Genomic DNA, 22,416 nt, shown 5'->3' on the forward strand with positions numbered 1-22,416 from the left:
ATCCACAGCAGTCAGAACTACGGTGAAAAAAAGTAGACACTAGATTCTTAAAATATCTGGCAGGTTTTATGTACCTTCCTCTACAAAGGCAGGCACAAAGTAATTCTTTAGTTCATCTTCCATTTCCATATTTCCATTTTAAATTCTCTCGTCTCCAAGAGACTCATATTGCCTCATTAATCTTTTCCTTTCTATGTACCTATAAAAGCCCTCACAGTCCATTTTAATAGCCTAATTTGGAGAATTGGACATACCTGGGCAATTTTCGATATTATCAGGAAGATGCCAATGTCGCAATTGCAACCGTCAGGCTGGAGGCATAGCTAACACTGAAATCCCGTGCTTCAGTTAGAACGTGGTTCGGTCCCAGAGCCTTTACCATTTCCAAGGATCTCAACCATTTCTTGAGATCATGTGGAGTGAGTGGAATTAGCTGGAAACTGGCTTCTGTGATGGCGAGAATCTCAGGGAGAAGCTGAGATGGATCAGCTATTTGGCATCCCTGGCAAATGTTACAGCTTTGTCTTTATCATTTACATTCTGGGCCTGGTGCCAATGAAGGTCGGAATGTTGTAGGAGCCTCCTCTCGGTTAGCTGTGTAATTGGCCATCACTATTCATCACTTTATGTGGGAGTGCAGAACGTCAATCTGATCCCACAGTTATCAGATTGCTTAGCTTGCTGGTTCTGCTGTTTTGTACACACATATCCCAGTATCACAATTTTACTAGCCCAGCACCTCAGCCTTTAAAAAAAAAAGCCTAGTGCTGCTCTGGGCAAGCCCTTCTACGCCCCTCATTAAATCAGAGTGGATTCCCTGGCTTGATCATAATAGTGGCATGAAAAGTATGCTGGGCCATGAAGTTAGAGTGTGGAGGAGTCCAATTCTGTTGTGGTTGTAGTTAATGATTGTAGTTCTTCATGGAAGCTCAGTCTTGAGTTGCCAGAACTGTTCTCAGCCTATTCCATTTGAAGTGTTTCCCTATGATATATTTTTATTTGTTGAAAATCAACCTTTGCAGTTTTTACCTCTTTTACAGTAAAATTCCATTTCTGTCAGCTTCAGTAAAGATCAATGGTTTTATAAATTGAGAAGTACTTCAATCTATGGTCCAATTTGTTTTGCAGATTGCTTAGGTTCATACGCTACGGGATGTGATCATCCCATTCCATGCCCAGAGTGGGGGAGGGGTGAGTGCCATTTGCCCCCCCATCATATTTACATTTGTCCCATTTTACCCACCCACATTTTACATGATTTCCTCCATATCCCCTTACACACCTCCATGGCAGTCAGAGATTAATGCCTTTGCCACTGCTTTTTGCACAGATAGATGTCAGTGTATATGAAATAACTCATTAAATACACACAATGAGACTTTCTGAAAACTAGGATGTCCAAATGTCAACAATTTTCTGGTGACTTGAAATTTGGCATTAAGACCGACTTTCCTCAGCACACACGGAGTAGACCTAAAATAGGTAAAATCCAATTTCTAGGCTATTGTCATCTCTCTTTTCATCTATGGACAATGAAAATCATCAGTACGGATCTCTGTAGAACTTTGCTAACACTTATTTCAAGTATAGGAACATATACATTATTTATTTGCCATCTCCTACTTGTTGCCTCTAATTTGGCTTCCATTGTTACACAACAATCTCTCTTATGGAACCTTATCAAATATCTTTTGGACTTGCATACAACATATCATTTCCTGCCACATTACTGATCTCCTCGACAAAGCCAGTATAAATAAACTTTTGCTCATTTTGGCCAATTCACTTTTAGTCCAAGATTTTAGTTACTCACTCATGAAAAAAACATTTAAACTAATTTTGCTAAAATTGACGTGGGATGAATAAGCTTTCTTTATTTTTTTTAATACATTTTTGTTCAATTATGAAATGATAGTGTAAATTTTCCAAGTTAAGGGGATAATTTCTGAATCATGAATGTACTGGAAAATCATGTCCAAGGATATGAGTGATAACCACATTTTTGACAACGTATTCAGAAAATCTCCAGGACCTGATGGTCATCATCATACTGACTATTTTCTCCATTACTGTTTTTGATAAAAATTAAATGTAGGAAGTTGATATCTTTATTTTTCTCTTTGCATCTCTCACTTTATTCTCTTCCTCTATTTAGATTAGCTATCGTGGTGAATCTTTTTAATCCAAATTTTGATAATCAAGAAATCAATTTTGAATAGGAAACTGGTTTCACCTTTCCCATGAAGACTTTAGAAGCCTTCCAACTTCTGTCCTTAGGTAGTTTGCCTTTGGGGGCCAACAACACCATAACTGCTGCAGTGACGTTCGTTACTGCCACAGGTGGATTGGGGAAGGTTTTCAATTCTGTGAGATTCATCTGGAATAGAAACAGCATCAGCAATTTATATTCTTTAACAAATGCAAGCCCACACAAAAGTATTATCAAAATATAATTAACTGCATTTGAACACCTAACTTTTTCATAAGTTAATACCAAACATTCATTTTTATAACATTTCTCAGTTTGAGCAGCCACATTTAAAGCTCACACCTACCAGGCCAGAATAAAATGGTGTTGGATAGACACAAAATCCTGGAGTAACTCAGTGGGTCAGGCAGCATCTCTGGAGAAAATGGATAGGTGACGTTTCGGGTCAGGAACCTTCTTCAGTCACCTTTCCATTTTCTCCAGAAATGCTGCCTGACCTGCTGAGTTACTTCAGCATTTTGTGTTTATCTTTGGTACAAACAAGCATCTGCTGTTCCTTTCTATTACATTATTATTTAAAAAAACTGTGTTGGGTTCTTTTATTAACATGCTGTGGTTCTTGAGATGATGAGCCACTTTGCCAGTGGCAGAAAGGGGATTCTGGGACTTTGAACCAGTAATGATGGAGCAACAGCAACTATACAACTATATATAGTTGATATGATTCTGCTAAGACATTGCTGTTCTTGCACTTCTTAGGGCTACTGCAAACAACATTTTCCACACTAAATGGGGCAGGGTTCTCATTGCACCAGATCTTTATAGCTGCCTGATAAGGTTCAGTATGGTGGGTTCTATTGTACATTTGCAAATGCACCTTTAATGTATCGTAAAGAATGCCTGCCACCCTGGCAATTACCTTTTCTCTCTTCTACTTTTGGGGTCTTGTAAGTTTGGATGTCCTACTCCTGAATCAATCACCCTGTTCACAGAGGTGTAGACATATACTCTTACCCTTAACTCTACCTCATTCACTTATTCCGTTATTGAACTCGGATTATTCATTACAATTTTGTACCATTCAGCTGTTTTGCACATATTGTTGTACAGTATTTATTGTTGTAGCTATTATTACTGTGCATATACTGTTTACTCCATGAGGTTCATGTGAACAAGGAATTTCATTGCACCCTATTGTATATGGCAATAATCCAATCTGAATCTGGTGCCAAAATGTTAGCCCAGGAACTGCAAACCCAAACATTACAATAATGATACAGGTTAAAAGTGTGGATTCAGCACCTGTGACAGTTGAATATGTTCTCAGAGTGAACGCCTAGCATTCCATTCCAAGGCATGACCTTACCTTGTTTAAGGTATTTAGAGCAGCAATAGCTGCCACCAGGGCAGGTTCAGCTTTGACAAGGTTGTCTTCACATTCTTTTTGTTTCAAAGCTACTTCAACTTGTATTGCTGCAACCTGCAAAAAGACGTGTGGTTATATTTAGTGTTTCTGCCATTGTCCTTTCTTCAGGTTAATGACAGTGATTGGCAGGAGGGAAAAAACATTGCATTTAAGTGTAGATGTTATTAGATATGGGGCTGTGCTTTACACCACTTTCATTCATACCAGGTTCAGCCAATGGATTGTGGAGAGGGCAAGGACCATTATTTCAAAAATGTATTACATCAGTTTCTCTGGCATTGCCAGCATTATGGACAGATGGAGCCAGGTGGGTGAGGGATAGGGGGAGAGGGAGTTTAAAGACAGGGGCTGTTGATGATAAATGAAACCAGATGAGAGGGATAAAGGGCAGATGCCAGTGGAGAAGAAACCCAGGTGATGGGCAAATATAAATGAGGAAGATGGAGAATAGAGAAACGTAGACACGAAGAACTGCCGATTCCGGTTTACACCAAAGATGGATACAAAATGCTGCAGTAACTCAGCGAGTCAGGCAGCATCTCTGGAGAAAAGAAATAGGTTATATTTTGGATTGAGACCCTTCTGGAATCTTGCATAGAATACAAAGTGCTGGAGTAACTCAATGGGTCAGACAGCATCTCTGGAGGACATGGATAGATGATGTTTTGTGTTGGGACTCTTCATTAGCTGGGATAGAGATCCCGGGTGGACTGGTGGGAGCGGGATAGAAACACAGGAGAGGTGGATTACCTGAAATTGGAAAATTCAGTATTCATACCATTGGGTCGCAGGCTAATAAAGTGGACTATGAGGTGTTGTTCTTTAGGTATGCATGTGGATTCAACATGGCAGTGAAGAAAGCAGCGGACAGACAGGTCAATATAGGAAATAAAGAAAGGTTCCAACCCAAAACCTCACCCATCCTTTTTCTCCATGGATGCTGCTTGACCTGCTGAGTTATTCCAGCATTTTGTGTCTATCTCAGGTCAACATGGGAATGGGAAGAGGAGTTGAAGTGACAATGTGAAGCTCTACAATGCTTCAACTTTCTCAAATCAGTAGCTGAGTTGTGTCAGCAGCCAGATAGCTGCAGGTACAGCTAAAGAGTTATCCAACTACAGATTCACAGATTATTATAGCACAGAAGAAAATGGTGATTCCATCAAATCAATCCCATCTTTTTTGAAGCTCATTCTAATTTGTCTTACTCTCCTGCTCTCTCCCAATATCCCCGATTTTTTTTCATCTTCTTCTCTGGACTCAACTAAATTAGTCAAACAGGAAGTCCTTCAATATATCATTGTTAACTTTTTTTAAATTAGTCTGTGCTAACCAAAGTGAACATGTTCTCCCAGAATAGTAATTCTGAAGGTTTACCCATTATTGATGTTAAACTTACTGATGACCACAAACTGTTACTAAGCTTATAAGTCTTCCTATTCCTTGAAAAGAGGTCTGGAGTGCCCAGGATGCACCCCATCTACACGAGGGGACATGTTCAATTTAAATTTCAGCCTTTCTTGAACATCTGATTTATCTGTTTAATGTGGTACTGTTCCAGTGAGCTTTCCACTTGCCATACGTTTGTCCAGGTGCAGTGGCATTATAAATACCAGTGCAAGGCATTTATTTAGTACCTCAACCATACCTTCATTCTCTACTTGTTCACTTTGGTGTCATTGCTCCTTTAAAAATCAATATACTGTTCGTAAGTCAACAGTATTCCCTTGATTCCCTCTTTATGTTAGTAGCATAGATTGTTGATTGCCTCTTCACTTCTTATTTTCACTTATATTTCTTTGCAAAATTTAAACAGTTTGATTCTGCTACGAATTAGTAAGCTAATAGCAGTCATTTGCTAATTTCTTCTGCTTCATTCCTGTTCTCTAATTTCATCATTATACAGGCCAATTTGGTCTTAACCCCCTCCCCTTTGTGGGAATAAACCTAGACCGTACCTAACATCTCATCTTTGCGGACACATTTTGCTTAATTACATTTCTGCCTGGCTGTCTTTGATTCAAGCTTACCAGTAATCACCTTCGAACATGTCTTGCTACTTAAATCCTCTTTTGCCAACAAACACAACTCAGGTGTTGAATGACATAAAACCTTTCTGCATAACTACAAAGGAACCCATATGGAGATCATTCTGAACATATTCCCTCAATTTTCTGCAGTTCATTCTGCGTCCATCCTGTCAGTGATAAAAGCACTTCAAAGACAAATGATCTAACAACTTATAAAATCATCACTGCTTCTCAAGTTCTTACTTGTACATCCTTTCATCAGAAGGTTAATTCTTAAAAAACCTTTTCCACCTCCACCATTGCCTACCTACCTATACCTCTCATCATCACCCACCTACCGAATTACTTATCTGGAAGAATTGACAGAAAATACACATTTAAGTATCTCCAATTTCATCTCACTTAAGTATTATTTATATATACATCTTGTTTGGGCTAGCGAAGTCCATGTCTATTGTAGAAACAGTGCATAAACACCTCCAAGACTAAGGAGCTGATCATCAACTTCCGTAGATCACACAACGGGGAATCCGCTCTGATCTTTGTCAATGAGGACAGTGTGGACAGAGTGTCCAGCTTCAAGTTTCTGGGCACTCACATATCGGAGGATCTCACATGGTCCACTAACACTGCTGCGCTGGTCAAGAAGGTCAGCAACGACTGTTCTACCTGAGAACACTGAAGAAGTCTGGTCTGCCCCAACAGCTGCTGACGACCTTCTACTGCTGCACCATAGAGAGCATCCTAACGCATGGCATCCCTGTAGGGTACCTCAGCTGCACGGAGGCAGAGAGGAGAGCTCTTCAGCAGGTAGTCCATAGAGCTCAGAAGACTATCGGAACACAGCCTTGGAGGACATCTACAACACATGATGCCACAGAAAAGCCACCAAAGACTTGTCACACCCCTGCAATAGTCTGTCCGAAATTCTACCATCGGGCAGATGCTACAAGGCCTTCTACGCCCGCACCTCCAGACTCAGGAACAGCTTCATCCCCAGGGCCATAGCTGCGATGAACTGGTCCTGCTGAACCGGATGGTCACATCGCACAGTGAACCGGCACAGACCTACTTGAACTTTATATTGTTTTAAATCTGTTTCTAATTTTGTTTCACTGGGTTGTATAAATTTATACTGATTAGCTAATTAATTTATTGCATCGTATGGAAGGCGCATTCCCAATCTCGTTGTACCCCTGTACAATGACAATAAAGATATATTGTATTGTATTGTACAATATTGTATTGTATTGTATATAACTTTGACAATTAAATGGAGCCTAGATTTATTCATTTTTTTAAACTACAAAGAAAATGGTAGCCACCTAGAACTCACCCCTTAGACCTATAAATTCAGCAGTGCAGTCTTGGACCAATTGTCTTGCTCAATGATTTGCATCAAACCAAAATATATCTCTACTAAGTCTCAATGACAATACGATAATTTATTCAGGGAAGGAAATCTGCTATTCTTCCCAAATCTGATCTACATGTGATTACAAACACACAGCAACATGGCTGAGTCTTAACTTCCCCAGAAACTCACTCAATTCAACCAGGAGGTCCACTATTACCTTCTCAAGGGCAATTGGGGCTGGGCAATGACATTCACATCATGAAAAATGAATAATTAGGGAAATGGGGTAAAGGGTCTGTTATTTTGTATGCAATTAACTTAATTTGCACCCTTGTCACCAATTCACTCTAAGCAATAAAGGCTGCAGAGAACATAATTATATTCCACAGTACCCATTATCATCAGACTAAAACTAATGAAACAGACAATAAACTATATCAATCGGATTAAAAATCTGTGCACTAGATCTCACAAACAGAAACAAACTGTACGTGGAATTTCAATAGTGAGAACGTGCCCGAGAGTTGTGATTGAATATAGAACTGTGCAGAACAACTTCCATCTTTCAATGTAATATCTGAAGAAGTAATTCAATAAGGATACATCTGTAAAAATGCCAATTGTTGGAAGGTTCAACTGTAGTTGTTAGTAAAAATGGGTGGTTACCTTTTATACATCCTGCTGCTTTTCATTTCCATTCAATTTATGAAAACCAACATTGGGCAAAGATTAAAATAGCACGCTGATCTAATCCTTGCTAATTTCTACTGTTACATTAAAATTGCATGTTTTGTCCATAGGCATCAGAAAAAAAGTGCATGCAATCATCAGAATTTGAGGTCAGTATCTTCAAAAGAGAGTGCAATAAAAAAGTCTTATCACATACCTTTTGCTCTTCTGCATCAGCGACAGACTTTTCGTGGCTCACTTTCTCTGTCTGATGCCCTATTTTAGTTATCAGAGCTTCTGTGTCTTTATTTCGGAATTTCAATTCAACCTCCTGAGATGCAAGCTTGTTCTTCAGATCTTCCACCTATCCACATGAAAAACCGTTGTCACATGAAATGAACAAATGTTCATCCTGCTTTCCAGCAGAAGTTTTTTTCCAATTCAGTATGGTTTGAACTTTCAAATGAACTATTGTTTACATAAAAACATAGAAAATAGGTGCAGGAGGAGGCCATTTGGCCCTTCGAGCCAGCACCGCCATTCATTGTGATCATGGCTGATCATTCACAATCAGTAACCTGTGCCTGCCTTCTCCCCATATCCCTTGATTCCACTAGCCCCTGGAGCTCTATCTAACTCTCTTTTAAATTCATCCAGTGAATTGGCCTCCACTGCCTTCTGTGGCAGAGTTTTCCACAAATTCACAACTCACTGGGTGAAAAAGTTTCTTCTCACCTCAGTTTTAAATGGCCTCACCTTTATTCTTAGACGGTGGCTCCTGGTTCTCGACTCCCCCAACATTGGGAACATTTTTCCTGCATCTAGCTTGTCTTGTCCTTTCATAATTTTATACGTCTCTATAAGATCCCCTCTCATCCTTCTAAATTCCAGTGAATACAAGCTCAGTCGTTCCAATCTTTCCTCATATGACAGTGCTATATAGGGGTACGGCTAAGTCTAGGGCACAGGTATTAGGTGCTATATTTTGCATGCTATCTATTCCCATGGAATACTTTAACCAATATTCTTAGATTTCCTCTATCATATGCTGTGAATCAAATTAGTTAAAGTCAAGTCAAGTCAAATTTATTTGTCACATACACATACACGATGTGCAGTGAAATGAAAGTGGCAATGCCTGCGGATTGTGCACAAAAGAATTACAGTTACAGCATATAATAAGTTAATAAGTTACTAAAAATAAATAGTGTAGACAAAAATTTAGTCTCTGGAGTTATACAAGTTGACAGTCCTGATGGCCTGTGGGAAGAAACTCCGTCTCATCCTCTCCGTTTTCACAGCGTGACAGCGGAGGCGTTTGCCTGATCGTAGCATCTGGAACAGTCTGTTACTGGGGTGGCAGGGGTCCCTCATGATCTTGCTTGCTCTGGATCTGCACCTCCTGATGTATAGGTCCTGCAGGGGGACGGGTGTAGTTCCCATGGTGCGTTCTGCCGAACGCACTACTCTTTGCAGGGCCATCCTGTCCTGGGCAGTGCTGTTCCCAAACCAGACTGTAATGTTGCCGGACAGGATGCTCTCTACAGCCCCAGAGTAGAAGCAATGAAGGATCCTCAGAGACACTCTGAATTTCCTCAGTTGTCTGAGGTGGTAAAGGCGCTGCTTTGCCTTACCCACCAGTGCGGCAATGTGCGTTGCCCACATCAGATCCTCTGTGATGCGGACTCCCAAATATTTAAAACTGCTCACCCTATCCACTGTAGACCCATTTATCTCCAGTGGCGTGTACGTCCTTCGATGTTTAGCCCTTCTGAAGTCCACAATCAGCTCCTTCGTTTTAGTGACATTCAAGAGGAGGCTATTGTCCTGACACCAGAGTGCCAGATCAGCCACCTCCTCCCGGTAGGCCTTCTCATCGTTGTTGGAGATCCGGCCCACCACCACAGTGTCATCAGCAAACTTGATGATGGAGTTTGAGCTGAACCTGGCCCCACAGTCATGTGTGTACAGGGAGTACAGTAGGGGGCTAAGGACGCAATGCTGGGGGGATCCTATGTTCAGGATGAGGGAGCTAGATGTGTGTTCCCCCATCCTGACCACTTGGGGCCTGGAGGTGAGAAAGTCCAGGACCCAGGCACACAGAGGGGTGCTAAGCCCCAGTTCCAGCAACTTCTCAACCAGTCTGCTGGGGACTATTGTGTTGAATGCTGAACTAAAGTCAATGAACAGCATCCTCACATAGCCCCCCTGGCTGTCCAGATGAGAGAGAGCGGTGTGTAGAACCTGGGAGACCGCATCATCCGTGGACCTGTTCGGACGGTATGCGAACTGTAGCGGGTCCATGTTGCGAGGAAGGAGGGCGCAGATGTGCTTCTTGACTAGCCTCTCAAAGCATTTCATGACAACCGAGGTGAGGGCCACCGTTCGGTAGTCATTTAAACACGCTGGAGAGGCATTCTTTGGCACCGGTACAATGATGGATCTTTTGAAGCATGCAGGGACCACGGACTTGGCCAAGGAGAATGTATTTGTGATGAATGAGGTCTCAAGAAGAGGGTAAGATGGATCATCTACTCATGACATCTTGCTGATCATGCCTTGTCTTTGACACCCAAGTTCTGGGTTCTGCGATCATTGAGAATTGGAAAATTCTAGGAGCCTTCTTATTTCAGGAAGTTTATTTCTTCATCACCACTCTCTGATGGATGGGATGGAATTATAGAATTTTGATGTGATCCGTTGCCTATGGAACATTTATCTCTGCTTCCAGTAACCTGCTTCTGTTATTTAGCACTCTTGTCATCCTGAATTGTTGCTTCACCATATTGGCACTGCATTTGGCACTGCTCCCTTCTGGTCTGGACAAAGTTGATGCAATTTACACGCTTGGCTAGATTACAGATGAAGGTGGAATCCAATTTTACTGTTACTAATATCTGATGGTATGACATTGATGCTCAGTTTTTGAGCTGCCAGATCTGCTCTGAATCTATCTAATGGCAGTGCTACATGACAAAACGATGGGTGCTCTTGGTGTAAAGATGGGATTTTGTCTCCATATAAACTGTGCAGCGGTCACTCTTATCAATGCAATTATTTTGAAATGTTCCATTCAACTGCTGGAGGATGCCCAACATGTGCAATTAAACATAGGGAACAATTCTGAGATTTTCAGTGCAAAATAGGCAGAAATTACAGAAGTCTAGCAAAGGGACAGATTCAATCAAAATGGGTGTTGGTTCTATTGCTGTTATCAGGACCAACATTTGGGTTTTTAATTGAATTAATTTTGCAAGCATTATGACAAAGAAAAAAACCATAACAAGTCCATTCACATTCTTGTACAATTTTTATAAGCCTCCTCTGTACCAAAAATATATCTGTGCTATAATTGACTTCAGATTTATTCATTTATTGTGTTTCCATAATTTCAAGAAAACGTTACAACTTTTCATGAATCATTCATCATGTTTACCTGTGATGCTGTTGTTTTCAGCTTCTGGATGCCATTTGTAAGACGATCCATTTTCTGTACTAAATCTTTCTGTTTTTTCTGCAGCAAGTTTTTGTAGAGTGTGATCTGCTCCAGGAAGCTCTTGGGAGTGGTGTAATTGTACCTCTTGTCATTCTGGCGATAATGTTTACTCATTTCATTTACACTGGTATGAATGTAGGCCATAAATAGACTAATAGACTCTTGCAAATTTGGCTTGAAAAGAGGCAAGGAGAAAGGTAAATCAGTCTAACCATAAAAAACATTTCTTACATGGTTTGTGATGTGTTTTCAATACTATTGGTACTGGCCTTTTAGTCAGTAATTATTTAATTTATCACTGGAAAGTTATGACATAACAACTCTGAGAAAATTAAAAGGTAGGCAAGTACCTATGCAATTAAAACCTTGATAATGCAATATTCAGACTAGAACAATTTGTGATCTTAAGCAAACTTGTAAGATTATATTTATTCCTACAATATAACATCTTGCTATTGTGGAAATATCTAATAACAGTTATGGCCAACACTATATTTTTTGCAATATTTTTTGCAATAATGGCTTCAAAGATGGTGTTCATTTTAAGTGAATATCAGGCAGCATCTTATGTTGTCCTTTGATATGTCCAAGTCTCAATTGAAGCACAAAAGGTCCAATGGGGTAAGCCCACAGGACAATAATTTCTATGTATTAAATTCAAAAGTGTTGAATTCACAGACAATGGTCACGGCCACAAGACAGTGAATACCAAGTTTTGATTTTCTTTGCACAATCACCCTTTCCTGCCTCATAGATGGGATGAAAGATGCCCGAAGATCACAGGTATTAATTGCGAATTTAAACCGAATTGTCCATCTTGAGGAAAAAAAGCCAATTATTCTGAAAGACTTAAATTTTACAAATGCTGCATTTACAGAATATTTTGGACGTACTGCATCCGCGTCATCATTCTTCTTTAAAGCCCTAATCAACTACAGTTTTGTTTTATCATGTCGTCCTCTTGATGTCCTCTGTTCGGCTTTATTTTGTATCACATCACATCTGATAGTTGATCTAATGAATCTTGTACACATGAAGCTAGTTTAATTAATCAACAGATGTCCAAAAATCAATTAATATGAATTAAATGAGGTAGACAAATACTAAGCAAGGCCATACATAATTCACCATCATACTGTCATTAGAGGCTTAGTACCTTTAGACAAAAGTCAGGCATAATTGATTTTAGATGTGAACAGATAAATTATTGTTCTGAGTGACTGTACAAAATAAAGTTTAGTTTGAATTCGAACTGTTCACTTAGCAATTCCAATGCTTGATTCACTGTCTTTTCACTGTTTTTATTTAATGCATGCTTTAATTTCAAGAAAACATTCCAATCTACAAGACAAAATGCTGTCTCCAGAGCTATCTGGTGCACAGTGCCAAGTGACAGGAGATGACCTCAAGAATATGGGAGTCCTTGCATGATTTCTGAATATCAAATGTTTTACATTTGTTAGAATGGAAAAAAAAGCCTATTTTATCATATCACTCTATGTATTCTGTGTAAAGCACAATAGACTCTTTCCTCAAAGCAAATCTCTTCTACTAATTGAGATATTATTTTTGTGATGCTCTTGAAGATAAAAAAAATCATCCCACATACTTACAATGATGGACATCTATCTGATTAAAATCTTTAGGAAACTCAATAATTGCTCATCATCAACTGTAATAACAATTGCCAGACATAGCAATAGAACATGTTAATTCAATCTTTGATTTGGAATAGCCTTGCCCAAGTCAAAACATTTGTGCCGGAACCCAGTTTGCTAAACCTGTGTCTCATAGCACTATAACTGCTTTGAGAAGACACATCTCAAGAGGTAAAATGGCAGTTGTCATTAACTTAACAAAACAGCACAGCATGGAAGACACAGTCAGTCAGAGAGCAGCTGGTAGTAATTCAAAGTGCTTTCAGATAATGATAATCGCCCCAGAACAGAACTCTTTGATGACTGCTCTATCCTTCATTCACAATTTAGCCCTTCTGTTCAGATAAGCTCAGTGGTGACAGCACTTCCTGACTTTAACAGCTGTGGCTTCTCAAAGGGTCATTGTGTGACTACTAATTATTGTAATTTCATTAGCATAAATTATTTGTCCTGAATGATTGATCGCTATGATTTTTTTTCAACACCATCCTCTGCATTTGTCTGTGAACACCGTGCAGTGATGCATGCAACTCAAGCCCTTGTTTTATGTCAGAAAGGGCATCAATCGTTCTTTTGGGGAATTTGGAAGATGAAATCATATTCTTAAAATTATTAAATTCCACTTAAAGCAAATTCTCACTCAGAAATTTTGTTCTTGGTACCAATAATTTTCATTCATTATCCATTGGAGTTTGTAACCTGAATGATCATGGATAATTAAAAATAAAATTGTCATCAAAATAAAACTGAATCAAATAAATAATTTAAATGAATTAATCTAATTTTGTATACACAAAAAGGAATCAGTTTCAATCATTTTGCTCCAGTTTTTAAAAATGGTATCACATACACTTCTTGTATTGTGAATCTGGAACGATTAATATTTAAATCATGTGGAGAGTGTGGATAGGACTGTGTGAGGTATGACCAGCAGTTCCAAGCAGAACGGACAGCGTTCAGCCATTCAAACTGAACTCGGGCCCTTTTGGCATGCTTTGTGAAACACAAACACCTGGAATATGCTGACAAATTCAGGGGACTGTCTCTGTTCCCATTCCCCAGCAGCACACTGGGGAAATCACCCTTGGATTCTGAGCCAGGTCTGACTCACGACATAATCCAGAACCTTGCTGATTTCATGTTTATTTTGTTGGAATCCAAGAGGCCACAGAGTTGGTAAGTTACTTTTTTAACAAGTTTTACATTAATGCCTATTAATTATTTTCTATTGTTCTTGCAACATTTTATCAATTTTATTGCATGTTTTAAAATATTATAGTGAATCTCATCTTTTAAAATTATTTCCTTTTATTTTATATCTTTAAAGCCAGCAGATTGGCTTGAATCTGCCAGTATTTAAGGACTTTATTGGGCAGGGCCTCTTAGCTCCCGAGTGCTGGTAGTGGAACAAACCTCCTGCTCCAACTACTCAGACGTTACTGGTGTCCATGAAATTCAAGGGGACAGCATAGACTTTCTCATATTTCCAACTCTTGGCTTGGGAAACCTATTCATGTAGCCAATACCAGGTTTAACCTGCTGTAAGGGCAGCAGGCCCATGGAAATGGACAGGAAGAAAGTGCTGCATGGAGAATGATATGTAGTCCTTATTATTTTATTTAACTCCTATGTTTAAAAAAAAATTAAGTGTAAAAGATTTATCTATTAATCATGTAAAATATATATTTTTATACTTGATGAACATGTTTATAAATGTCAAGAAATTGAAAATCTGTCAAAAATATTAATAGTTTTGAGAAAGGACAAAGCATTTCTCTTAATATTGTCTTCAGAGGGGGGGGGGCGTTTCTGAGGCAAGACCTTTGCCTAAGGCTTGGTCACCATCGGCACAGTGACGTGAAACTGCAGGGAAGAGCGAGGAGCAGCAAGGTGCCCCCTCTACATACAGCTAAGGTAACGGTGGACATGCAGTGATCTCTTGCATCGATTTGAGGAAGCCAGCATGATCACGGTCAATGTCAGTTTATTGTCACATGTACCAATAAAGGTATATTATGTCAGAAATAACTTGGAATAGCTTGCTTATTGTATATTTATTTAGTAAATGCTGGTGGCAAAATTATTTGATTACTTGGAAGTGAATCTGCCAAATACATTGGCATGTTCAGAAGGTGTAAAAATATTTGTTGCAAATATTACAACACACCTTTTTAGTGCTGCAGTTTATAATCTTTGAATTTTATGTTCTATTTAATAATTATCCAAATAATCATTGATCTTGAGTTGCAAACTAAATCCTCAGAACTAGCCACTCATTCCAAATAACATCATAGGGTTTAAAAAAATAACTTCTTTCTGGAACAATAAGCAGCAACTTTTAATGAGATTCACTATGAGATGAATTCTCTGAAATGGTGAAGAGAAGAATACCAAGTTAATAACTTGTTCTACTTCTTTATTGCAAGATTGATGCTACAACTTTAAAAGTTCATATATAATTTGGAGTAAGAGTTAAAATAAACTTTTTAAACTTTCTTTCTTAATAACTAATTTACATTTTTCTTCAGGGAATTTCAGAAAAAATCCTACATTAGGAGTAATAGAATTAACATGTTTAATGCAATACAATCTTGAGCGACTGACTGCTTTATGATCACTTAAGGTCTATAATTAATTTCTTCAACCATATGAAAGATGATAACATTAAAAATTAACAAATCACACATGGTGCAATTTAATAAATGTGTTCAACTACCAGTGTGAAATCTTGACGCTATTCTTTACAATAACTATATTTGATCTTCATGCATTAGAAATTAACTTTTATTGCACATGCATTATAAGGATCGGAGGACTAGTACAGTGATGACACTTTGGGCCAGAAAATATCTCCTGCCACCATCTTTTCCCTCTTCCCACTACCATTTCCACACCTCAACATTCCTCATTGCCTTTGAGATTTCAAATATCACCTGTATGCATCATATTTGTACAGGTATCTCAGCGGACTTGATGAAATGCACAAACTAGTGACCTAAGGCTTGTTTTGTTTTGTCAAATGGAATTAATTTATGACTGACTGCGGCACATCCTATCCTGAAGGCAGTAAAGAATTTCAGGCAAATGAGTGATGGAGATTACAAATCAAAAGGGTGTTCCTCCCCCCCTCCCCCCTCCCCCCTCCCCCCTCCCCCCTCCCCCCCTCCCCCCCCTCCCCCCTCCCCCCTCCCCCCTCCCCCCCCTCCCCCCCCTCCCCCCCCTCCCCCCCTCCCCCCCCTCCCCCCCCCTCTCCCCCCTCCCCCCCCCTCTCCCCCCCTCTCCCCCCTCCCCCCCCTCCCCCCCCCCTCCCCCCCCCCTCCCCCCCCTCCCCCCCTCTCCCCCCTCCCCCCCCTCCCCCCCCCTCCCCCCCCCTCCCCCCCCCCTCCCCCCCCCTCCCCCCCCCCTCCCCCCCCCTCCCCCCCCCCCCCCCCTCCCCCCCCCTCCCCCCTCCCCCCTCCCCCCCCCCCCCTCCCCCCCCTCCCCCCTCCCCCCCCCCTCCCCCCTCCCCCCCTCCTGATTTACTGCAGAGCCAGAAGCAGTACAAGTAGACTCTGCTGCTTCCCACACCCACTCAACTGCCCCCTGCTGCTACAACTACTTGGTTGCAAAGCCAGCTGGGATTGTTTTTTCTCTCAATTCACCCACCACAAGCACACTTCCACACTGTGTTATCTTTGCAACTGCAAATGATTCCTGTAGGCTGATTGAACAACTGGCCGTATTCCTATAATTGGCCGTGTTAGGCCAATTAGGCACAACTTGATTCCTATGATGTGTAAGAAGGACTGCAGATGCTGGTTTAAACCGAAGATAGACACAAAAATCTGGAGTAACGTAGCGGGACAGGCAGTATCTCTGGAGAAAAGGAATGGATGACATTTCGGGTCGCAACCCTTCTTCAGTCTGAAGAAGGGTCTCGACCCGAAACGTCACCCATTCCTTCTCTCCAGAGAGGCTGCCTGTCCCGTTGAGTTACTCCAGCTTTTTGTGTCTATCTTTGATTCCTATGTTCATGTTTCTCCCAACAATTCCTGTTTGTGATCTATTGAGAATATAGACAGCTGACGGAATTGGCTCTTAAACAAAAAAAAAATCAGTGTATGCAAAATGTCTCGACTCCTTGACCTAATCAAAACAAACTTCTTAAAAACAAAGAGCTAATCAGCTGAAAAAATTCTGTTGCATCTCCTGGTAATGTCCAAATATCAATATGACTGACTTCTGGCCAGTTTTAGGATTGCCACTTCAAGTATGAGCCAAACCAAACATTCCACCTGTGTTATAAATAAATCCAAATACCAGTTGTTGCATTGTATATGTTCATTATAATATTAATGAAACAAAATATGGCAGTTTTAGACATTCCTGTCAACTTTGTCCGAAATCAATTAAAAAAATCTTGATATTCTTACAATCTTCTCCAGCCTGTACATTCAGAATGTTAGAAGACTGTTAGCACTATAATTAATATGATTCTAGTATTGAGAAACTGGATGTTTGAGGAAATCTTTATCTGGGTATATATGTATAATATATGAATGTATATATACATTAGAGGTTATATCTCAAATTGTAGGTACGTGATTTCTCAAGAGGTACCATAAACACAGTGGAAATTTCTGCACATTATAATAATTTTTCATATTCTTGCAGATTTTTTAGTGAAAAGTATCTTGATTAACACCACCGAAAGCAATGTGAGTTAGGAATGTCCTTAAGGATTCATATGCTGATGCATTTCTACACATTAGTTTGATTGACACGTATAAGACACCCACCTTAATCCCCTCAATCTCCTCAATGAACCGCCTGCTGACAGAAATTAGGGCCTCCTGTGGCCACTCATGAAACCAGTCAATAGCTGTGCAGTTAACTATGGCTGGGAACTTCCGGGCTCTCACGCGTAAGGTTGAACCAACTGGGGAGAAACAGAGAACAACCTGCAGGGGACAAGATTACAAACAAGCTATATAATGACCACGATGAAAGAAATTACTTAGAGTGAGTTATGATCACATAAAAAGATGCGTAATTCAGAATTCAAAATAGGCCAAAACAAGAAGCCAGCTACTTTCATAAAAATAGTTGGTGAATTCACACTGCACACACTAAAATGAGTGTGAGTGAACATTTAAGGCATAAGGTTTAGTTTTAAGGGAATGCGAAATATCATAACAAAATCCTGCAAGTAAAAAAGTTATTTCAGAAATTTATTGCATGAAGAATACTATATCGTTCATGCTGCCCAAAAAGTAAGTTGCGGAAGTGAAGAAATGCTTCTATTCACACTTTACATATTCAGCACTGATTTATCTGCTGAAGGAGGATGATGGTGATAACATGCTTAACCTGAAAAGCTCTAACGTTTATAAACCAAATTTAATCAAAGAATACTCCATTAGCAATGCATAGCCAAATATTATCAAAATTATCAAGAGGATAAAAGACTGCATATACTGGAAATCTGAAAAAAACAATGAATATACTGGATATGCTCAACAGATCAGGCAACATCCGAGGGCAGGAAAACAGTTAATGAGTTGGCTTCTGATTAATGTGAAGGGTCATGCACCTGAGACATAAATCCTGGTTCTCCCTCCATTAATACCTGATGAGTATCACCAATATTTTATTTCTATCACCAGTAAAATATTTTTCGTCCTTTTAAATTCCTTCACAGCATTCATTATTTTATACGTTCAGCTTGCCGACGAAAGGATCATTGTTTCTTTGCATTTAATAAACAATTGCAATTTTTCATCTGTATTTATAAACTATTATGGACTGGCCACTAGGAGGTGCATTGATGCAGCTTGACTTTGACTCTAAGTCTTCTCTCAGTGTGGTGATATTGCTGGGTTCTATACGGCACTACTGCTGAGCTCAGACGCTCCAGGAGGAACAGCACGTTTAATTCAAAACGGGGCTATTCTGTGGCATAACTCATTACACGAACATGCATAATCATCTTTTTAGTATTGCATCAATGAGCTACATTCACAAAATGTTCTGGATAACTTGCTTTATCATTTCAGTAGTAGTTATAATCCTACTGCTGAAATATTATCTCTAATTTCCTGATTAAATGCCACTAGTTGTAGTGATAAGTTTGCCAGGCTCAGTGCACTGGGGACCCAGCAGATCTTCAAGGAGAAAGGACGAGAGTGATTGGATTAAGGGTCAATTTTACAACTATTGAATGTGTAATTCAAAAACAACATTCACCATAAGAATGTGAATCCAAGCTAAAATCGGACAATTATGCCAGTACATCAGTCAGCATCTGTGGAGAGAGAATTAGTGATAATTTTCATGACAATTACTTTTCATCCATAGAAGGACAATGAGCTGAAACGTTGGTCCTGTTTCTCACTCCACAAATGCTGCCTGATCTACTGATTATTTCCAGCCTTCTGTGCTTTAATCCAAGGGTATTAAGCTTAAGAAAAGTTTGCTTTTTCTTTCGAATGAAAAGCCTTGCTGATGCATTTAATGTTTTATGAATACCTTAAGCTGCTGTTGTGTCCTGTTCAAAAAGAACTTCCAGCAGTTTTCCCGGTTATCCAATATGCCCAAACCTCGGACCTCATTACGTAGACCGCTGATGATATTGTCAACCTCTTCATCACTGAACAGATCAGGAATTTCACCTGTTTAAAACAATTTAAGATTCTGTTTGCCACACGTTTTACAAAAGCATCTCTGTACATGCGTTATATATCTTTTGAAATTTTAGGGTTGATGATGTGTTGGTAATAGGATAACAAAGATGTAATGTCAATATTATCAAAATGAACATTTATTGCGTTTCTAGAGAGCAATTTGATTTAACAAATTGGAGGAACAGCACCTCATATTTCGCCTGGGCAGTTTGCAGCCCAGTGTATGAACATCGACTTCTCCAACTTTAGATAGTTCCTCTGTCCCTCTCCTCCCCTCCCCTTCCCAGATCTTCCTGTCTCCACCTATATCCTTCCTTTGTTCCGCCCCGACATCAGTCTGAAGAAGGGTCTCAACCCGAAACGTCACCCATTCCTCCTCTCCTGAGATGCTGCCTGACCTGCTGAGTTACTCCAGCATTTTGTGAATAAATACCTTCGATTTGTACCAGCATCTGCAGTTATTTTCTTATACAATTTGATTTACTTTATCACCAAATTAACTCTTCATAAAAATAACTTTAGAATATTGCATACTTTAAAATTGTACTTTTTTCCCAAAACATCCTTCCAAAGCAATATTTGTTTAAATCGCTGCAACACTCATAGTCATAGATCCTTAATGACATCAATTTTATCTACACTCCATCTGCTGTATTTTTGTATTTTGACTCCCTAATTGAGTTAACAGTATAGCACTGAAACAGGCCATTCAGCCCACAATGTCTGTACCAAACATAATGGCAAAATAAACTAACCTCATTTGCATGCACATAATCCATACCCTTCAATTCCCGTGCATATCCACATGACATCTAAATGCCGCTATTGTATCTGACTACTCTTGGCAGTGCATTCCAAAAACTCACCACTCTGTAAAAAAAAAACTACTCCACAAATCTCCTTTCAACTTTGTCCCTCTCATCAAAATTATTTTGTTCAGTTACAAACAAAATTCCTGACTCATCATACAAATTTATCATGCCACATATATAATATGCTTGATGCTCCGTGATCATTGCAATCATTTACACTGATTAGTGATGGCATTCAGTGCAGTATCATAAAGCATAATTTGTTAATAGTTTCACCATTTCACTCTGTTTTGTAGTTGGATGTAGACTGTGCGAATGGCAGTAACAGAAAAAGAGAAAAAAGAAAGGAATCCTGGTCCTTTGATTTCTGCTGCTAAATGAGAGTGCCGCTGTAAAATGCCAATATACAAGGTTAAATTGAGCAAAGGTATAATCTGGGGTTTTTCATTTCTATGTTAGACAGCACATGATTTTGTATCCATTGACTTTCAAGGCTGGAAAATCACCAGCAGTGGGGATAGGGCAGTCATCAAATAAAGTCATGTGCTTATTTTCAGACTCGTCTTTTCACTGTGTATGGTGATCAAATCCCAGAATACCATCCGGACAGAAATCTATTACATACATGGTCCCTTTCCTTTCAATTTACACATTGAAAATTACAAAGTAATTCAATACCAATAACATGTGAGAATAAAATCAAATTAGATTAATGTGGGATACTGTTAATGTGTGGTAAGAGCCTGTTTCTGCACTTTATCTCTCAATGACCCATTTATACTTGCCTGAAACATACAAGATGATTCACAAGATCAAAAAAGAAAAAAACCTAAAGAAGAAAGGCAATTTGATTGAAAAAATTACTAAATGGTACCAAAAGTTGACTAATCAGGCCAAATTTGCTTTCAAGTTACCACAGCATGTAATTGCAGGTAGTGGGTAAGAACGTTCCTTTTAAATGGGTGAAAGTTAAGTGAAAAGGCCAGCTGACACTCAGAAATTCAACATGCTATAATTTTAGATATGCAAAAACCCCCATAAATTTGAAGTAAAAACAAATAATGCTGGAAATAATGTTAGTCCCATTTCCCCGTGTTTGATTCATATCCATCTAAACCTTCCCAATGCAAATATCTGTCTAAATGTATTTTCAGTGTCACCATTGTACCAGCCACTATATTTTCCAACCCATGTATAAAACGATAGAAATGAAAACCTACTTACGCATTAAATAAAAACTTACGCATTAAATAAAAGCACGGAGTCATCCCTTTACTCCAATAACCATTGGAGTGCTATATTTATATTACTTTAGTGATACACAGCTTCCACACAAAAAATAAGATAGATTGTTTCCATAGAGGAATGAGAGACAAAAAAAAATTGGTCCTGACAGTAAGACTTTGATTTTTAAAAGCTCTTTGGTGAGAATTTTTTAATTCTTTGAGGGCAGATTGTGTAGGTACTTCCATGTGTATAGGTGGGGGATGGACGGTGGGGGTAGAGGGAATGTTCCAAATGACAGAAAATTTCTCAGTTAAAATCCTAGGTTAGTTGACTTTGACATTGAAAAGTACAAGAGGAAGCGTTAAATAAAAACTGCCGTTAATACAGTGCCTTTCATGACCTCCATAGGTTCAAAGCATTTTACAACCAATGAGATGAAAAAATTACAGTAGATCAACTAGATCACATTACAGTAAATCAACAAGATTAATACAAAAGGTAAATCGTGAACTGGTGATGCGAGATGATGGTAAGTTTACATTTAAAGATCTGAAAATTGCATAAAAAGCTTAATATAAATAAGGTCTATATTTGTGAGATCTAATTAAAGAATAAAATAGGATGAGATTATGTTTTAATTTAATAAAGGATGAACAAGGAACATTTCAGTTTATTTCAGAACTGCACATCAAAATTTTTCACTGGACCTTTATGGAATAGTTTTACGCCACAGTTTAAAATTGACAGTGGATGACCCACGGATTTCTCCACATTATAGCTGATTTTTCAGAGCGAGAAATGGAGTGAGAGTAAAATGTAACATGTCTCCAATGCTCTGACAGTGTGCTGACGAATCTTTAAAAATAAGAA

General features: G+C 39.2%; 1 protein-coding gene across 1 annotated transcript in view; it reads right to left on the reverse strand.

Moving 5' to 3' along the window:
- Nucleotides 1-22,416, reverse strand: part of LOC144605954 (dynein axonemal heavy chain 11-like) — a 261,975-nt gene that overhangs the window by 82,781 nt on the left and 156,778 nt on the right. Inside the window, exons 54-59 of the mRNA XM_078421667.1 lie at nucleotides 19,353-19,495; nucleotides 17,624-17,785; nucleotides 11,128-11,361; nucleotides 7,909-8,055; nucleotides 3,576-3,689; nucleotides 2,234-2,377 (exon numbers count right to left, since the gene is read on the reverse strand). Coding sequence (XP_078277793.1) covers nucleotides 2,234-2,377; nucleotides 3,576-3,689; nucleotides 7,909-8,055; nucleotides 11,128-11,361; nucleotides 17,624-17,785; nucleotides 19,353-19,495 — 944 coding nt within the window. The remainder of the gene's footprint in view (nucleotides 1-2,233; nucleotides 2,378-3,575; nucleotides 3,690-7,908; nucleotides 8,056-11,127; nucleotides 11,362-17,623; nucleotides 17,786-19,352; nucleotides 19,496-22,416) is intronic.

The sequence above is a fragment of the Rhinoraja longicauda genome, chromosome 2, assembly GCF_053455715.1.
Source record: "Rhinoraja longicauda isolate Sanriku21f chromosome 2, sRhiLon1.1, whole genome shotgun sequence".
Taxonomy (NCBI): domain Eukaryota; kingdom Metazoa; phylum Chordata; class Chondrichthyes; order Rajiformes; family Arhynchobatidae; genus Rhinoraja; species Rhinoraja longicauda.